This window comes from Vicugna pacos, chromosome 10 (genome assembly GCF_048564905.1).
Source record: "Vicugna pacos chromosome 10, VicPac4, whole genome shotgun sequence".
Taxonomy (NCBI): Eukaryota; Metazoa; Chordata; class Mammalia; order Artiodactyla; family Camelidae; genus Vicugna; species Vicugna pacos.
The window spans coordinates 70,787,128-70,806,915 of record NC_132996.1 but is presented as its reverse complement, the minus strand read 5'-3'; the positions used below and the strand labels follow the sequence as shown (position 1 = coordinate 70,806,915).

Genomic DNA, 19,788 nt, shown 5'->3' with positions numbered 1-19,788 from the left:
GAACGGCTGAGAACAGGTGTCATGCGCTGATGGGCATGTGCTGAGCATCCGCCAGGGGGTGGGACACGGCGTGGGGGTCATGGGAGTGAGGATGAGAAGGAAAGGTACAGGAGGAGGGGAGAAGAGAGCACAGAAACAACAGGATCCAAGACCACCTGGGGGCTGGGGAGAGGAGAGGACGCGCCGGGGGCTGGGCTTCATCATGGTGATGATGACAATGATCGCTTTTTGTTATGACTGCCATCCCCATGACTAAAAGCAGCTGGCACTCCCATTAGGGACCACGCAGAGTACTCTGTTACTTAATAACAACCCATCAGGTAAGTGCTCTCGATTTCCCTATTTCATAGCGAAGGAAGTCGAGGCTCAGAGAGGCAAATGACTAGCCCAAGGTCACTCAGCTGGGACGTGGTTAAGCTGGGATTTGAACCCAGGTCTCTTTGACCCTAAAGCTTACATTCTTGACCACTCCTAATGCAGCCTTAGGGAAGAAGAGGCTCCAGGGTAGAAGGAGGGGAAAAGACAGAACTATGAATAGACAAATCCACTACTGGAGACGTTAACACCTCTGTGAGTAACCAATGGCACAAGCAGACAGTCAGGAAGGATACAGACAACCTGAACAGCACATCTGTCAACTGGACCTAGCTGACATTTACAGAACACTCCACCCACCAACAAAAGAGGACACATTCTTCTCAAGCTCACATGGAATATTCACCAAGGTAGACCACATGCTGGACCATAAAACATACCTGAACAAAGTTAAAAAGATACAAATCATACAAAGCATGGGCTCAAATCAGACAAGGATGGAATTAAATTAGAAATCGGTAACAGAAAGATGGCTGGAAAATCCCCACCTATTTGGAAATTACACAACATACTTCTAAATAACACAAACACCAAAAAATTATCTCAAGAGAAATCTTAAAATATTTGAACTAACTGAAAATGAAAATACAATTTATCAAAACTTGTGGACTGCAGCAAAAGCAGTGCTTAGAGGGAAATTCATAGCCCTGAAGGACCCATATTAGAAAAGAGGACAAATAAAGAGACAGTCTGCTTTGGAGACTAGAAGCCACAGGGACTACGTATTAATAGGATGCCAGACAGCAACATGGCAGGCAGAGAATCAGGTCCCTGGTCAGTGTCCCAACAGAAAGTGCTGAGGTCACACCTACCGCCACAGGTCAACAGGTTCTGCAGGAGCACGAGGTGGACTGGGCACGAGCACCGTGGCGTCCCATCACCCTTGGCAATGCAGATGTGGGAACAGCCACCATTATCCCGGGCACAAGGATGGGCTGCTGTGGAGAGAAAAGGGGGAGGGGTTTGGGTTCTGTCTCCTACCTCAGGACTGCAGCCTAGAGGGTGGAGGGGATGAGGGCCAGGCAAGAATGCACAAGAACTGACCCTCTTATAGGACTGTAGTGGATCCTCCCACTTAATTCTCAGGGCGGCCTATGGAGTCTGTTTCTACTGACACTGCATTTTGCAGATGAGGAGACGGAGGCCAAAAGCATTTATAGAACCTTCCCGGCATCACACCCCAGCCCACCTACAGCAGCTGCTGCTGCGCCCACAGCCGTTACAGCAAGCTGCCCCTGTGTGTCTGTCTCTCATGGTGTAGAGGGCTGAGTGGTGGTCCCCAAAAAGATACGCCCACATCCTACCTGGAATCTGTGACTTTACTTGGGAAAAGGGTCTTTACAAATGTAATCACATGAAGGATCATGAGATGAGGTCAGTCATTCTGAATTATCTGGGTGGGCCCTAAATCTACTGACAAATGTCCTTATGAGGTGACATAAAAGGTGATGTCAGAGGCCATCACAGTCACAAGGAGCGCCTGCAATCACAGGAAGTGGGCGGGGCAAAGAACCACCCCTCTCCCTGCCCGGCCCCAGCCTCCCGAGGGAGCACAGCCCTGCCGACACCCTGACTTCAGACTTCTGGCCTCCAGAACTGTGAGAGGATACAATTCTGTTGCTCTAAGTCACCCAGCTTGTGGTAATCTGTTACAGCAGCTGCAGGAAACTTACACATGTGGGCATTAAAGTAACAAGGGTGCTGAGCCCTGGGCAACTCGGATATTTCAATTCAACTAACCTCACGTGCCCAACGCCTGGGCAGCGGGAAGGACCAGGAAGGGTGGGTGACCTCCCTCAGGTGAGAGGAATGGCAGAAAGCCCTCTGCTCCTCGCCCTGTCCCCAAGGACACATGACAGTTGCCTCTCCTCAACCTCAAGGATTAGGTAGTTTTAAAATGACAGAGTTAGGAAGGAAATAATCTTGACTTCATGGGCCAGGCCACCTGTCAGGACTCGGCAAGTCGGCCACCTCAGTGCAAAGGCAGCCAGGATGACACAGTGGCGGCCATGACCCACGGGCTGCAGGGTGTCACCTGGGTTTAGAGTTCAGCTGTGGGATCTTGTAGGGGAGCAGGCTGGGTGACCCACATCCCAGATAAACACAGCAGAGCTCACCCAAGGATTTCCTGCCCTCACCCGAAACCAGGAGCCTCTAGTGTCCACCTAGGCCCTGCATGTTAGCGCTCACGGACACGTCCTAGTTTCCAACCTCACACCTGCTCACTGAACATTTCCTGCCCCTGCTGTCCCCTAGTTCCAAGGAGCTGCCGGTCAGTGCACCTGGCTTTCTGCCAGTACCAGCAGGGAGAAGGTCTCAATATTCAGAGGCTCAGCGCCCACCATTCTGCCCTTCTGCTGGGACAACCAGGAACCCAAGGCTTTGCTGACAGTGTTGCAAAAGGCCAGGTAAACATAGGCATTCTTACTCACATGCATGGGGTGCCTCTGTTATCCAGAAGCTAGCTGACTGGTGACTGCCTTATCCAGGCCCCAGTTGAGGACACACAAGGACAGAAACTGCCACCTAGCAGCCATCACACAAGTGGCCAATTCATAGTGTCAGAGGTCCTGCCCCTGGTTCTGAGCAGGGAGCCCAATAGAAAAAAGTCCAGTGGCCAAAATGTGGGCTCTGGCTTCAAATCCAACCCCTATCTTGTTTATTGGCTGGGTGAGGGGGAAAATAATACCCTTTCTGGGACCAACTTCCCTCAGCTATAAAACAGAGCTACTGTGAAATAACATGCAGTTCCAGTTGCAGGCATCCCCCTCCCAGTCCTCTGGGCACAGCCAGGCTGTAGTAAGCAGAATCTTAAAATGCCCCCCAAATTTCCCACCCTACTTCCCAGCTGGGGAGGATGTGATGAGCCATCATGCTTGTGGTTTTGTTACTGTACTCGGCAGAAGGGAATTACAGATGTAATTAAGGTTACTAATCAGTTGGCTTGGAGTCAATCAAAAGGCAGACTAATCTAAAGGTGGGCAGAATCTAATCGCAGGCCCTTGGAAAGCAGAGTGGGTTCCAGCTGGAAGAAGAGCACTCCAGAGAAGTTTGATCTATTGCCGATGGAGGGGAGAACAGGGTGAGGACCTGAGGGTGGTCTCTGGGAGCCAAGAGTGGACCTGACCAACAGCCAGGAAGAAAACAGGCCTCAGTCCTCCATCTCTCACGTCAGCCCACCCTCTTGTCTTTCTCCAAGGGGTCGCTGTGCTCTGTGCAGACACCCTCCCCTTGCCGACCCTGCACACACTGCTGCCCACTGCCCGCCCCCTACGTACAGAACTCCTCCAGGCTGACATCCTCCACGGCGTGAATGCCGGTCAAGTGGGCGACACGGCCCTGGACTCGCGTCCGCTCGGCCCCCATTGTCTTCTCCACGCGCTCGATCATCTGCTGCTGGCGGTCAATCCAGTACAGGTGCCTGCCCAGCACCGTCAGGCCCACAGGCTGCACGATGTTGGCGTCCTCCAGGGTCAGGCGGTTGGCCCCTGCCAGGAGGGACGAGGACTCCCTGAGTGTGGCTGACCCCAGGAGCTCGGCCCACGCTCAACTTGGGAGAATGGAAGGCTGCCAGGGAGCCTGGGGGACTCAGGGCTCTGGCCAGGGCTGGGGGCTGGAATCAGGAAGATCTGAGACCAGCCCTCAGACAGTCCTGCTTCCACCAGGCTGGCCTCAGGACCAGAGCCATAGCCCCAGCCATGGGCCCCTGCAGTGGCTCCCTTGCCCCAGGCCACCCCATCTTCTGGAAGAAAAGCCCCTCTAAGCAATGACTCTCACCCCTCTCCAGCCCAGGGGCCTCCCGAACTAAGGCAGCCAAAGCAGCTGGGAGAGTGTGTGCTGGAGGTGGAGGCGTCAGACTCCTGCTCTGCCCCACGCTGGGGGACCCTGGGCAGCTAGCACACCCTCTCTGAGCCTCGGCTGCCTCTGCCACATAGGGATCATCTGGGACCTACTGCCTGGAACATAGCGGGGGACTCTGTGCGGTAAAGCCCCAGCACAGTGCCCGCTCGCAGTAGGTCTCCAACAGATGGGGCGGCTGCAACGCCATGACTGATGACAAGGAAGTCCGGGCATCCTGGCAGGTCAGACCTGGCAGCAGCCGAGGGACTGAACCCCAGGGAGGCCCCAGGGCGCGTACCTGACAGGTCACAACTTTCGATGCGCTTCAGGTCCGCGTCCACCCAGAAGAGCTTGCCCAGCATGTTGTCCACCACAAGGGCCACAGGGCGGATGAGGCCTGTGGTGAAGAGGACCTCACGCTCGGTGCCGTCCAGGGCTGCACGCTCGATTTTGGCAGCTCGGTCCTGCATGTTGGTGAAGTACAGGTACCTGCGGGAGGGCAGCAGGTGAAGGACAGGTGCTGTGTCCTGCCACCTCCCCAGCCAGGACCGAGCTTGCAAAACACCAGAGAGACCAGACCCCGGGCACCCAGCGGGGCTTTGGAAAGTGATCAGTCACGCAGCCCTGGCCTCTAAGGACTAGCCCCCAAAGCTGAAAGGCCGTGCCCTGGAGGGGCTGGAGAGTGTCCCCCAAGACCTCCTATCTACCTGAGGCCTCGGAATGGACCTCACTGGGAAAGAAGGTCTTTGCAGGTGTAATCAAGATGAGGCCACCTGGGTTGGGGTGGGTCTTAAACCAATGAGAGCGGCCTCAGAAGAAAGAGAAGAGGCCACACAGCCCAGAGAAGGAGCCAATGTGAAGGTGAAGGCAGAGTGAAGGGGTGTGGCATGAGTCAAAGAACCCCTGGGGCCAGAAGCTGAGAGGCAGGCAGGATCCTTCCTAGAGCCTCCGGAGGGAGCACAGCTGTGCCCACCCTTGACTTTGGCCCCTGGAACTGCGAGACGATAAACATCCACTGTTTAAAGCCCTCAGTTTGTGGTCACTGGTGGCGGTGGCCCCAGGGACTAGTACAGGCCTCCTCCTCTGGTTCCTGAAAACCCCTTACATAACTGAGCCCTCGTGTGCTGCAGGGCTGATACGCCTGCGGTCCTCACGAGGGAAAGGAATCCCTGAGAAGGGAGGCTGCCCACCTGAGGCCACACAGGCAGTAAGGGATGGAGTCAGGATGTGAACTCGGGTCTGCCCAGCCGTCCCACGCATGAGCTCCAGCACACAGCGCCTCGACGGGTCTGATTCCCGCCTTGAATGCCAGCCTTGCGGGGACCTGAGGTGGCACCGTGCTCCCGCCTCCTGCCCCCTGACCTTCAGGTGATTTGCTTTACTGCCACACCTCATGTCATGTGGCTTTGGGGCCCCCTCCCGCTCTGGTCTTTCTTTCCCTTTGAGACCCTCCATGTCTGTCAACGTATCCCAGGCGCTCTCCCACCTTCCAGAGAACCTGAGGGCTGACTGTGTGAGCATCAGGGAGCTCCACGGGAGGAAGAAGCTCCCGGTTAGGCAGTGACCTCTCCATGGCAGAACACTCAACCGACATGACCCGCCACCACCTGGGATGCCGCGGGAGGGACGGCTGTATAGGGCTCGGGTCCGATGGGACGGTACGAAACCTATGAATCAGGACTCCATCCTGCCTGTGTCCCTCAGCAGAGCCCTCACACCTGCACTGGCTTTCAGTTAAGTCCACTCCTGGGCGCCTCTGCTTCCCTGACCAGCAATGAGTTGGTGTTTCCTCGCCCTGCTCCAGCTGTGGTGGCGGGGGCCCCGGGGGAGCTCCCGCTGGATGAGAAGACCCCTCCCAGCCCGAGAAGCTGGCATCCATGGGAGGGACGCCTGGCACACCCCAGCCAGTGCAGCACCCCACCCCGCGGTGCCCGCCGCCCCTGTGGGCCCGCACCCTCGCTCAGCATTGACGACGATGGCCCTTGGCTTGTCGCGGTCCCCGCGGAGCACCACGCCCATGGCGTCCCCGTTCAGCCGGTGAACGTTGATGGTGTTGGTGGCCTCGCACGTCCAGAACAGCGTCCGGCTGTAGACGTCGATGCTGAGATCGTGAGGCTGCCTGTCTGGGTTTTGGCTTTGGCTTGGAGAGGTCAAAACGAAGGGCTGTAAAAACAGTCAGGAATGAGTGCCGGCTGCAGACTCAGCGAGGGCAGAGGCCTGAGTGCCCGAGTTCAGACCAAAAGTCAAAATCCCAGCCCTGCTTGAAGTACCTTCCTTTCAAACCAGCTCACCCACAAGTCCACCTGAGAGTGAAACTGATTCTTTCAACAGCCTCCAGAGAGCTCCCACCCAGTAACTCAGATTCAGGCCCAGGTATCAGGGAATGCACCGCACCTGGCTGTCAGCAGCCCCACACAGACTGGCCGTCCTGGTCCCGCACATCCAGAAGGACTACCTGATGGCTGGACAGTCAGCCCAGGATCACAGTCTCCTCTCAGGACACTTTCTCTCTTCTTGTTTCCTTGGACTCAGGCATTTGGATTAAGACCCTCAAATCTTACTGTTTGCTTTTTTTTTTTTTTAATGAGGATACTGGGGATTGAACCCAGGACCTCGTGCATGCTAAACACAAGCTCTACCAATGACCTATACCCCTCCTACCAAGTCTTATTGTCTTTTAAATTTAGGGTGTCAGGATAATAGGTGTCCAGGACAGAGGTCCACCTCTCACAGCCCTCTTCCCTGAGGGAGAGAGGCCAGGGGTACAAGGCCAGGTGAGGGTGCAGGGCTGCCCCGCAGCACACCCTGGCAGCACCGGAGCCCGCGTACCTCCCAGTGCCTGTTCTCCCTCCCACACTCCCTGCAGGTCTCCACCCCACAGCCTCCCTAGAGAGACTGGCCTGGCTCCGTGCTGCTCGCAATGTCTCCAGGTGAGCCCTGGCTTTCAGAGCCACCGACAGAGAATCCCTTCAAAGGGGACCCTGTTTCATGAACGGATGCAGGAGGAGGGAGCCCAGGTTCCCTCATCTCCCTCACAGGCCACAGCCTGATCCCCTGGTGGATCTGGTTCTCTCAGGTTCTCGGGTGACCTGACCTGGCGCAAAGGGGCTTCCCAAACACCTGGGCTGCTGCCACCAAATGTTTGGATAAAAGGTTCCTTCGTCTGAGAAGGGAATCATCTCAAGATGATGCTCTGATCACAGTTCCTTGCAGACTCTTTCTCTACCACCTTCCAGTGATTAATAAAACAAGAAGGCAGGCAAGAGGGGCTTTGCAGCCAAAAAGAAGCCCCCTTTCCCAGGCCCAGCCTCTCGGACCCAGCTGGAGAGGATTCCAGCCAGCCGGGGCCAGAGTCAGTCTCCTGATGTTGGGTGGTTATGTGGGAGCCGGGCACACAGTCCCCAGAACCACCAGCTGAGGGCGGGGCACATGTAACGACACACTGCCAGCATCCCTCCCCAGGCGGACGAAAACGAGGACGCAAACTACACGGCTGGCCAGCTTTACAGAACCCCAGCCCCATTTTAACCTAAGTCACAGTGCTCCAGCCAGTGTGAAATTTCTGAGCAGAATCCTACTCAGCATCACAACACCCCTCCCCCTCACCAGTACAGAGTGGTACTCGACCAAGTGCGAGAGTCTGCAGTAGCATACTCACAGCAGCCCCCAGGCGGGTGCAACTCAGGTGGCCACTGACGGATGGACGGATAAGCAAAACATACTCTGTACAGACAATGGACCGCTCTCCAGCCTTGAAGAGGATGAAAATTCTGATGCCTGCTATGATGTGGATGAACCGTGAGGACATTGTGCTAAGTGAAGTAAGCCAGTGACAGAAAGACAAATACTGTGCAGTTCTGCTTACATGAAGCACTTAAGAGCTGTCAAATTCAGAGAAACAGAAAGGAGGGCGATGGGTGCCAGGGACTGGGGGGGCAGGGAATGGAGATGGGGTTTTTTTAAGTTTTCTTTTTTAAACTGGAGGGCAGCAATAAGGTTCACTTATTTATCTTAATGGAGGTACTGGGGATTGAACCCAGGACTGCATGCATGCTAAGCACGCCCTCTACCACTGAGCTGGAGCGGAGAGTTAGTATTTAATGGGGACAGAGTTTCATCTGGAGATGGAGGGTGATGATGGACACACAACAATAGGAAAGTACTTGATGCCACTGAGCTGTACACTTTCAAATGTTTAAAATGGTTAAGTTTTATGTATATTTACCACAATAAAAGAATAAAAAAATTAAATAGGAAAAAACAACCAAGGAGATAATAATTAAGAACATTACCCTTGAGGCTGGGGTGGGGCCCCCAATCAAAGCCACCAAGGGATGGAGCTTAGCAGGGAGGGAAACGAACGTTTTCCAAATTAAGTGCTCCTACAAGGGCTTTTTCTTCAAAGTCTTCCTCCCTCTTTTGCCAGATGCTATAAAAGAATGCAAAAAACGCCTCTCCGGGAGACTTAGAAGGCAATTTGCGCCCAGCCATTTTCTCAGAGGGGAAGCCACGGTTCATCAATTATCACTTCCCATTCTCCAGAGGAGTGGAAGTGACTGTCACCTGCGCTGTGGGTGGGATGAAAGAAACTCATTTCCACCCTTTCCACCTGGCAGCTCTGCTCCCACAGAGAGGACGATCGTGGCCACCCAGGCATAGCTGAGACTTTTACTATCACCCAGGGACACGGAAGCCGAAGGATGGCTTGTTAACTTTATGTCGTTGCTGGATGAAGGGCTCTGTCCAAAGTGAGGCCCAGCTATGCAGGCGGCACTAGCGCCCAGTTCAGGTTAGGGAACAGCAACAGCTACGTTATAGAAGAAAATCTCCACCAACGAGCATTCCTCTGAATCTCTGTTGTAACAGGATCAAGAATTCACCGTGATGATATAAGCTGTTACACTGATCACTGGATTGAGAAAGAGACATTTGGGTCCTGCAGCCTTTGTAAAAGGAGTCTTTAGAAACTGGCATGACCAGCCAGGCGTGTCCTCAAATTCTGTACTAATGGAATTCTGATCACTGTTCCCTGCCACACGGGTGGGTACCCCAGGTGCACCTCGAGGCTGCAGTCTCAATCTCCTTTCTGGAAAGGGTCACAAAAACCTAACACAGAAAAGCAGTCAGTTCTGCTAGAACTCACGTTCGGAAAACACATATTTTTTCCAATACAGGGCTGCCTCAGGGACAATTTGAGCAGACCGCGGATTTCGTGTTTGCTGATGCACAGTTGCACCCGAGAGAACCACCAGGCAAGTGCAGAGCACGCACCCAGCACGGTGCGGGCAGGGGCACACGGCCGCGCACGCCCCCGACGGCCCCCAGCTCACGCCGGTCAGGAGCCACGCCATCCACACTGGAGTTACATTACGTCCTGTCTCAGACAGTCCTCCTGTCCCTGTTCCGTAAAAACCCACAAGCTGCAACCTTCCAAGCCCCACGTCCTCGGCCAACCTCAGATCTTTTCAAGATCAAGCACCACATCCACTGAAGCGTTTGTGTACCAAACCATTTAACACTTGCAGAAAGGCGCCCCTGTATCGCCCGGTTCCTCTCTTTTTTTTCAGTGTGTCACCGATGGGGTTTTGAGTGCTGCACGCTGAGCCCCCCTTCTCCCACCAGCCTCATGGTCTGTACTGTGTGATGTTGCACAGCACTGTGATTTTCAGAAACATGTACATTGCATTATAGCAGAACTGACTCTACAACTCAAGTGAAATAAAAGATAAATCTAGAATAACCAATAGCAACTAACCCTGCACAAAACCACTGTAGAAAGGAAAAAAATCCCATGGGGTCTGACATCCACCGCCACTACTTAAACAACTATCCGTTCCAGTTTCCGCATATAATCACACTCCAAGGGAGGCAAAGTGCTCAGGCTTACACCCGCCGATGACAGAATCAGAGCCCAAATCATCGTTTACCCAAAACTGTGCTGTCAGCACCCCATCTACTAAGGCAAGGGGAGCCTGGAAACAGCCAGGGCGAGCTCCTCCTGGAAGTGCCCCCCCCAGCCCCCGCGCCCCCGACAGGCACACTTGCCTGGGTCCCATCGTCCTTGGCTCGTTTGATGTTCTGGCGCCCATCGACCCAGTAGATGAACTTGTCCAGTGGGTCGTAGTCGATGGCCTTGACGTTCCTCAGCCCATGCAGGGGCAGGACAAGGTCTGGGCTGTGCTGGTCATCCGGGATCATCCGGCTGATGGCACATTTCTGGCTGAACAGCAAGAAGGTGGTGGGCGCTGGAGTGAGGCAAACAGAGGAGGGGGCTGCAAGTCAGTGTCTGGGGGCCAAGGGGTGCGTGGGCAGGGAGGGCGGCACTCTATTTTACGGTAAAAAGTAGACTGGGGTGTACCTACTAGGTGCACATGGAAAAACGTTGGGAAGACATTAAGCTGTTCTGTGGGGTGGACTACGGGCAACTGCATTCTCTACGTGACACGTGTCCCTATTGCTTCAATATTTTATAAGTGCATGTGTTATTCTAAAACTAGACGTCCACAGAAAGGAAAATACCTATGATATCACTTATGTGTGGAATCTAAAAAAACAAAAGGATACAAATAAACTTATTTTACAAAACAGAAAAGGACTCACAGACATAGAAAACAAACTTACGGTTACCAGCAGGGAAACAGAATGGAGAGGGATAAATTGGGGGTTTGGGCTTTGTAAATATTAACTACTATATATAAAACAGACAAATGACAAGGCCCTATTGTAGAGCACAGGGAACTATATCCAACACCTTGTAATAGCCTATAACGAAAAAGAACATGGAAAGGAATATATATATGTATGTATGTATAATTGAATCACTTTGCTAAAAATACACAACACAATGTTTCAGTTAAAAAAACTAGATGTCGGGGGAGGGTATAGCTCAAGTGGTAGCGCGCATGCTCAGCATGCATGAGGTCCTGGGTTCAATTTCCAGTCCCTCCTCTGAAAAAAAAAAACCAAAATGTCCATTTTGTTTTAGATTATCAAGACTTAAAACACAAGGAGGTAATGGCGTTGCACACCACACTCCCACCCACAAGTGTGTGCAATGCTTGAGTGGCTGTGGGATTTGCTGTGTGCTTCTAGGTGCTCCAAGGAACTGCTGAGAACCGCACGAAGTGAACAGGGGCCCCGGGTGTTGGGGATGCTCCTCAGAGCCATCAGGGAGCAAAGCTGCCTAGGTTCAGACTCTGCACCACCCAGGATGTGTGAAGACACCAGCTGCAGCCACTGCTGGAGTCACAGTTGGGCCATATGAATCCAAGTCATGGCCCCGGGTCTGCTGGCCGCAGGAGCTGGCACCCAAGTCACATCACTTCTGGGTGGTAGGTGACCTGCATCTCTGCCTGACCCTTCAAGGTTACAACCCCCAGGGCAAGGCCAACAGGACCAAAGGGAGCCCAAGGGTAAGGAGTCCTAGGCTGTGGCCCCAGGCCTGTCACATACCAGCATGGGGCCGCAAATGAGCCCCTTAACCCTCCGAGGCCTCAGGTCCCTCAGCCACACAATTGGGCTAACGGTGCCCAGTCCTCCTAATGCCCAGGGACATGAGAGGCTCAGACAAGGCCCCGATGACAGGGAGCTCAATAAACTGCCTAGCGCTGCGCAGAGGTTGGGTTATAACCAGCTCTCTGCTGAGGTCACAGGAGAAAATCCTGCCAACAGGACACACCTGTTCTTCCTGCGGGCCCGTGGGAAAGTCACTCTCAGGCTTCTGAACTACACTTTTCTTATTATTGAAATGAAAACAAAAAGGCCTATGTGATTTAGAGGGTCAGTGTGAGGGTTACGCAAGTGGACGTGAGGCCACACAGCAAGGGGTCAAGGGTGGGGATTCTAGGGCCAGACTGCCTGGATTCAAACCTGGTTCAAATCTTCCCAGCTGTGTGGCCTTGGGAGGGTCACTGCAATTCTCTGTGCCCAGGGTCCTTGTCTGTGAAACGAGGACAGTGATACTCCCGACCCTCTAGGCTGGAGGATTAAGTGCTATCAAAAGCACAAGGAACAGTGCCTGGCTCCAGAAGTGAGTGCTCCCCGCAGAGACTGTTTTTCACATCCAGAGAGGCCCCCAAGGAACGTGCTAGCTGAGGGCTTGGCCCACTGCTTGTGTCTTGATGAAGCAACAGGTCTTCCACCCAGCCCGAGCCTCCAGGTAACATTATGCAACATGTGCAGTGCACAACCTGCCCAACTGCCCATGTGCACCAAGGTATCCCCAGATAGAAAGCTTCTTTCTCCCTTATCCACCACAGCTAATGCAGGAGGGAGGTGTGGGGAGAGAGTGAGGCACTTACGGCTGCAGTTGCGGCTGCTGGGGTCCAGGGTGTAGTGAGAGGCGCAGCTGCAGCGGTGGCCGCTGGGGACGGCGAGGCATAGCTGCCCACACTGCCCATTGTTGTGCATGCAGTCGTTGAGGCCGTCCTGGCGAGACGAGTGGAACACCAGGATGTCCATCACGAAGTCCAGGTGGCCCTGGATGAGGGTGCGGTTCCGGCCACTGGTCTTATCGGCCCGCTCGATGCTGTGCAGGTTCCAGTCTGTCCAGTAGATGTAATCGCTGTACTGAGTCAGGCCAAAGGGGTGCGGGAGGTCGTCGGCAATCACGACCCGCTCCTGACCTACGTGGAGACACGTGGGTGTGGCGTCAGCAACAGCACAGCCCGGGGCGGCCCTTTCGGTGACCCAGTTCGACCTGCAGCCTGGCAACCTGCGTCAGGTTCACAAAGTGTGTGACCACTTCAGGAAATCAGCAGGGTCCACTGAGGCTGGGTGCGCACTTACCCCGGGGGCAGGCAATGCCCCTCCTAAAGTACAAGGGAAATGCACGCAGCGTCCACCCAGATAAAAGGCAGGAGGGAGCCCAGCAGCAACTGTTCGAAATAGCCACAAGCCGGCAACAACCCACATGTCCATCAGTGGTCGGACGGATAGAAAAAGGGCAGGATCTTCACATGACGGGAATGGCAGCAACGAGAAAGAATGACAATGTGGGGGACTCTCAGTCATTAGGCTGAGAGAAAGAAGCCGGACGCCGTATGGTCACACTGACAGAAAGTTCTAGAACAGCACAACCAGAACACGTAGCTAGAAGTCAGGGTTGCGATGCCCCCTGAGGAGGCTGACTCAGAGGCCGCATAAGGGAACCTTCTGGGGCTGGAAGCGTCCTTGTTTTGATGTGCGCGGGAGCTCCGCAGGCTGCCCTTCTGTGAACACACACGTCTCTGCGCGTGAAAATTCCTCAACTCGTCCACTGAAGACTTTTGTACTTGACTGTATGTACGTGTCAATAAAAATTCCAAATAAAACCTTCAGCCTAGCAGTCTACCACAGTGATTGGAGCCAGGCTCTGGGGTCGGCCTGGACACTCCTGTCCCAATTCCTCCCCTGATCAGAATGTGACCTCAGGAAAGCTGTCTAAGCTCCCTGAACCTCAGTCTCCCCATCTGCAAAATGGGTATTCTTACAAGTGCCCTCGGGGGCATCCAGGATACTTAAATGTAATAAATTGTGATAAAACAATCAATGAGGTTTGTGATACCACTGTGATATTCAGTGAGATCACGCACATAGAAGGGTCAAAATGCTGGCACAAAGTAAGTGCTTGGTAAAGGCTACGTGCAGAATAACGTTCCCTCTCCCCCACCAGGAGGTCCACACCCAAACCTCCGGCATTCATGAATGTGCTACCTCTCATGGCAAAAGGGGCTTTGCCAGTGTGGCTACAGGAAGGATTCTGAAATGGGCAGATTGGCCCAGATTATCCTGACAGACCCAGTGTAACACAAGAGTCCTTGTAAGAGAGAGCAGGACCGTAAGAGAGGTTGGTAGATGCTTGTAACACTCCTGGCTTTGAGGATGGAGAGAGTGGCCACAAGTCAAGGACGTAGGAGGTCTCTAGAAGATGGAAAAGGCCAGGGAACGGATTCCCCTCTCGAGCCTCCAGATGGAAGGCAGCTCTGCTGCCACCTTGATTTTAGCCCATTTGAGACTTCCGGCGTCCAGACTGTGAGAGATTAAATGTGTGCTGTTAGAAGCCATTAGATTTCTGGTCAGGTGACACAGCAGCCCCAGGACAGGCGCACAAGCTGACACTGATCTGTGACACCCCCAGCTCAGTCCTAGGGAAATCTGCCCAACAGGGCGGAGGCAGACATTGCACTCAGCATTGTCCCCATGGAGCGCTGATGCCACTCCAACACCAGCGGCAAAGGACTTGTGAAATGAACTGTGGTCTGGCCACATGACCCACCAGGCAGCCAGGAGCAGAGCACACAGGCCTCTTGTAATTCACTGTGGGGCCGGGGTGGCCCCTGAAGACACATTCAAACCTTACTCCTGGCCTCATAAACCAGGGCAGTCACTGGGGCTCTCGCTCTGGCTCTGTCTACATAGTACCTGGGATAAGCCACTCAGCCCACCTCTGCCTCAGTTTCCTCCTCTGGAAAATGAGTACAACCATGTGGCAGCAGCAGTGACTAGGAAGGAAGCTGAATTCTCTCAACTGCACAGGCCCCACCACCTGGCCTCACCCAAGAGACTTAGTATAACCACCTCCCTACCCCAGAAGCCCCAAGTCCAGAGTCACGTGTTCTAGGCTTAAATCCTGCCTTCACTGCTGGGTGACTTGGAGCAAAGGTTCTTTTAGCTTTTGTTTTCAACCTAGTCCCAGGGTGTTGAGTGTAGCCTATGAGTGGTCCCACAACGATGCCGTCTCCCAGGAGGTATTCAGGGTCAGATGGAGATGGAGCAAGCGTCCCCGGGGTCTGAGCAGTGCCCTGGGACATTACGCAGGTCCCATGACTTCCCTGGGCCTCGGTTTCTCCATCAATGAAAAGCTCTGCTATGTGGTGTAGAGTCAAATTAGAATCCTGGCACAGGGTTAGCTGGGGCCTGGCTCTCGGTAGGTGTATAAGAAATAGCTGTCATCGGGGCCTCTAGGGACACGTCTACAGCAACGGCACCAGGGGCAGAAAGGAACAATCCCCGGAGAGGGTGAGGCTGGGTCAGCACCTGGGTGTGTCCACACCTCCTGTGGGCTTGGGCCTGGCAGGCCAAGGGCACAGCGCAGTGGGGGCCGAGGGTGGCCGTCGCCCCAGCAGGGATGCCCGTTCCCCGCAGGCCCCTCCGTCCCTCACCCAGCATGTTGGATGACTCGATCATGTTGGTGTCCAGGTCCGTCCAGTAGAGACGCTGGTCAGCGTAGTCAATGGTCAGGTCGTTGGCCCGGCCCACCTTGTCCACCAGCGTGATGCAGTTGGTCCCGTCCATGAAGGCCCGCACGATCCTGGGCTTGCCGCCCCACTCGGTCCAGTAAATGTAGCTGGAAGCCACAGGAGAAGGGCAGGTCAGGGAACACGACTGCCGCCATCTCCCCGTCTCGGCCCTTCCCTCCCCGGACAGCCATGTCGATGACTTCCTGAAGGGTTCATGAAGCGGGGGCTCCACGGGCCTTGCCCCCACCACCCCAGCGTTCCCCCAGGAGTGGTCACGGCGACCTCCTGCCTCCGAAAGTCCCGCAGCAGCCCCCCTGCAAGCTAAGCGCTGATGTTCTCGTTCACAGACACAAACCGGGACTGTGTAACAGGACATCCAGGCTGGGACACTTGTGTCGGAGACAAACACTAAACTAGACAGGATGTGGGGTGATGGAGGAGCGGCAGGAGGAATGTGGGCAAATCGGGGCATACAGTCCCTTTATTCAAAGGAGGAAGAAAACGAGGCCCAGAGGCAAAGAGGCAATGGAAGACCAGGATATGAACTCGGCTCTGCTGCCCCCACCAGCCGGTCCTCCTCCCTTGTCCTCGAGCAGTGGCTCTAGGGAAGGACTCCCCATTCTAGAATCATGTATGTTTCACTGGTCCTTTCACTAAAACTGGTCCTTTCTCTGTTCCGCCATGCAGAAATATTTCCCTCCCTAACAGAGTACATAACAGGCAGGGTTTGGGGTGCTACAAAGACATCGCTGATGGTTTATGGGGTGAGCACTGTGTGCAGAGGAAGACCCCACCCTGGCCCCTCTGGCCCCAGCGCAGGGTCCCCAGGCTGCCCGACAGAGAAAAGCATATGGATTTTAGACCTCAGCTAAGGGGCCTTCAAGAAGCCAGAGGGGAGAAGCCCAGGCCAGGAGCCTGGATGGAACTTCTCAGCCCAGCCCGGCTCCAACCAGTTAAGTGACCCTCAGTAAGTCACCTAACCTCTCTGAGCCTCAGTTTCTGCATCTGCAAAATCAGGTACAAAGATACCCACCCCCTGCAGTGCCCAGATGCCAAAATGAGATGACCCACCTGGAGTGCCCAGTGCAGTGCCTGATACAGGGGCTTCCCTTCCTGCCTTCTGCTCTGGGCCCCAGTTTCCCCTCTATGAAATGAACCAGATGACCTCCAAGGGTCCCGCCGGCCCCAGTCACCTGCCCTGGTCTACGGCCATCACTGCACTGGCTGGTGCAGAGATGTGGACGGGGGACAGGGACATGCGTGCCAGACAAAAATAGCCCTTACCCTTTGGTGGGGTCTAGGGCCAGCGATCTCGGATTGTCTAAGTCCCTCCACACGAGGACCTGCCGGAACTGGCCGTCCAGCCGGGCCACTTCGATCCTGTTGGTCCCGGTGTCCGCCCAGTAGAGGTTCTTGCCCATCCAGTCGACAGCCATGCCTTCCGGGTAGTCAAGGCCAAACTCAATCACGTGCTCCACAGAGCTCCCGTTCATGAAGGCTCGGCTGATGGTCTAGGAGCAGGTGAGGAGGAAAGGGCCACCGGTTAGAGACCAGAGTTTCTGCAGATGTCTAACCATGAGATCCTTGGCCTCCTGGCAATGGCTGACCATATTTGGGACCAAACCACCAACATTCAAGTTTTTACTCTTTTTCTTCCTTTTCCAATTTAAACTTTTCCTCCAACATCTGAGTTTTTAAATGAACAATTTGAAAAGCAGAAAATACAACCTTTTTAAAAGAAGTGATTGGCTATATACATGTTTTATTAAAATATGAAAAAATATATTTTATATAATAGTATATAATTATAAATACATTATATTTTATATAATATATACATTTTAATATAATATATAGTTTATATATCAATTTATATACCATATATAAACTTTATGTGATATATAAAACTTTATATAATGCAAATAAATGTTAAATACATACGCATATATTATGACCCTTAAAACCAGTTGTATCCTTTCATCTAGGAATTTTCCTCCTGAAATTTTATCCAAGGAATAAAAATACTAGAGAGGCTTTACACACAGAGATGTTTGTTACTGCAGTATCATTTAAAGCTGGAAAAAACTGGAAAACACTTAAGGTAAGGGAACAGTTAAGTATGATAAGGATTTCTGTGCGGTGGAATGTTTTACACACTTAAAGAATTATGCTAAAGAGTTTGTATTAAGTTGGCAAAATACCTGTTACAATGCGAAGTGAAAAAGCCCAGGATACAGAATTCTATGAAGCATGTGACTGTAATCATGAGAAACACTAACGGGAAAATTCAAAGGAAATACACTGAAATGTCAGCAAGGTTGGCTCAGGCTGTTGGAGGTAAAGAAGAACATTTCTATTTTCTTCTTTATACTTTTCCTGTTTATCTCCCTCTTTCTACAATGAACCTTATGTCTTTTAAAATCAGGAAAAAAAAATAAAGAACCATGTAGTATCAATGGGAGAATAAAAGACAGATAATTAAACTGTTTCTGTTGGACCTGCTCGCCATAATCATTCATGCTTACTGACTACCACAGGATCACTAATATTTTATTGGCTTCAATCAAGTTACAATAAATATTATAGTTTTTTTAAAGTGCTGCTCCAATTTTACCGGACTTCTTTTTTCAATTTATTTTTCTTTTGGGGGGAGGAGGTAATTAGGTTTATTTATTATTACTTTTTTTTAAGAGGAGGTACTGGGGGTTGAACCCAGGATCTCATGCATGCTAGGCATATGCTTTACCACTTGAGCTATATCTTCCCCCAGTATTATAGTTCCTTTTTAAAAAACTTTTTATACACTGGAATACTATTCAGACATCAAAAAGAAGGAACTTTTGCCAATTGCAGCAACATGGATGGACTTGAAGGACACTCGGCTAAGTGAAGTAAGTCAGGCAGAGGAAGACAAAGACTCTATGGTATCACTTCTGTGTGGAAACTAAATACAACAAAGTAGTAAATAAAACAAAAATGTAGCAGACTCACAGATTACGTAGAGAGCAAACTAGGGACAACCAGTGGGGAGAGGGCAGGGGAAATAAGCAGTACGGGGTAAAAGATTGAGAGACACAAACTATTAAGTGTAAAATAAGCTATAAGGATATATTTTACCACATGAGGAATATAGCTCATATTTTATAATAACTATAAACGGAGTATAACCTTTAAAACCTGAATCACTGTATTGTATACCTTTAACATATAATATTGTACAAGCAACTATACTTCAGTTTTTAAAACCCTACAAAATAAAAAAATAAAGAAAAACTGAGGGTGAGGGTATATACAGCTCAGTGGTAGAGCACGTGCTTAGCATGCACAAGGTCCTGGGTCCTGGGTTCAATCCCCAGTGCCTCCATTAAAATAGATACATGAATAAACAAACCTAACTAACCATCCTCCCCTCAAATTTTTTTTAAATCAAGAAAAGCTTCTGTAAGCCTCCGAGGCAATACTGTGGCTGGCCAGGCGCAGGCAGCACAGGCGGGGACGTGCTGGGAGCATCCCCGGCCGCCGTACCTTCAGGCTGACGTCCGTCCAGTAGATGTGATTGTTGGACACGTCAAAGTCGAGCGCGGAGGCCTCCTTGACGCCCGTGAGCGGGATGGCCACGTCGTTGTTGCTGGTGTCCAGGGAGATCCTGTGGATGGCGGCCCTGCTGGTGAACACGAGGAAGGCCTCGGGGACGATGCAGGTCTTCATGTCGCTCAGCAGCTCCAGGCCGATGGGGCAGCCACACTTGGTCGCGCGCGGCGTGAAGAAGCACAGGTGGCTGCAGCCCCCGTTCCTGTCCGCGCACGGGTTGGTTCCTGGACGGGAGGACAGGCTCTAGGCGCTCGCAGCCCCGCACAGACGGGGGCCACCAGCCCAGTCGGGCACGGCTCCGTTTCCGCCCGGCACCCACTGCGGGCTGCAGGTATGAATGACAGGGGCCAGGCGACTCCCCTGGTACAGGGAATGGCTGGTTCTGGGCCCAGGGAGTCCCCGTTCCATCCACGTGGCAACCTGGGGACAAGACGCACACCCCACACCCCCTCACCCCCTCGGCCGGGCCTGGACTCCCAGCCTGCCGACTGGACTGCAGCCCGAGACACCACCCAGACGGTCCCCCCGAGTCACCGACACTCTCAGCACCCTCAAAAACTCGGATTCACCCAGGACAGCCAAGGCACCTCTTTTTCAGTACAGCAGACGGCACCCGGCATCCGTATCTTTTTGGCCGGCCCGTGCATCTCACTCATCTGCTGGGGCGCTGTTAAAACTGGCTTTAACTTAGTGTTAAGGATTTCAGCTAAACGAGGAATCCTTTCCCCATCTTCCTCAGTAAATCCTGACGTGAGAGAGAGAG

General features: G+C 52.8%; 1 protein-coding gene across 2 annotated transcripts in view; it reads right to left on the bottom strand.

The window, feature by feature from the left end:
- The window catches only part of LRP5 (LDL receptor related protein 5), a 100,240-nt gene that overhangs the window by 13,955 nt on the left and 66,497 nt on the right, over positions 1–19,788 (bottom strand). For both annotated transcript variants that reach the window (XM_072970464.1, XM_072970463.1), the window contains exons 9-17: positions 18,960–19,249; positions 16,719–16,945; positions 15,357–15,541; positions 12,516–12,839; positions 10,261–10,460; positions 6,170–6,378; positions 4,514–4,704; positions 3,654–3,863; positions 1,188–1,313 (exon numbers count right to left, since the gene is read on the bottom strand). In XM_072970464.1, the coding sequence (XP_072826565.1) occupies positions 1,188–1,313; positions 3,654–3,863; positions 4,514–4,704; positions 6,170–6,378; positions 10,261–10,460; positions 12,516–12,839; positions 15,357–15,541; positions 16,719–16,945; positions 18,960–19,249 (1,962 nt within the window). The remainder of the gene's footprint in view (positions 1–1,187; positions 1,314–3,653; positions 3,864–4,513; positions 4,705–6,169; positions 6,379–10,260; positions 10,461–12,515; positions 12,840–15,356; positions 15,542–16,718; positions 16,946–18,959; positions 19,250–19,788) is intronic.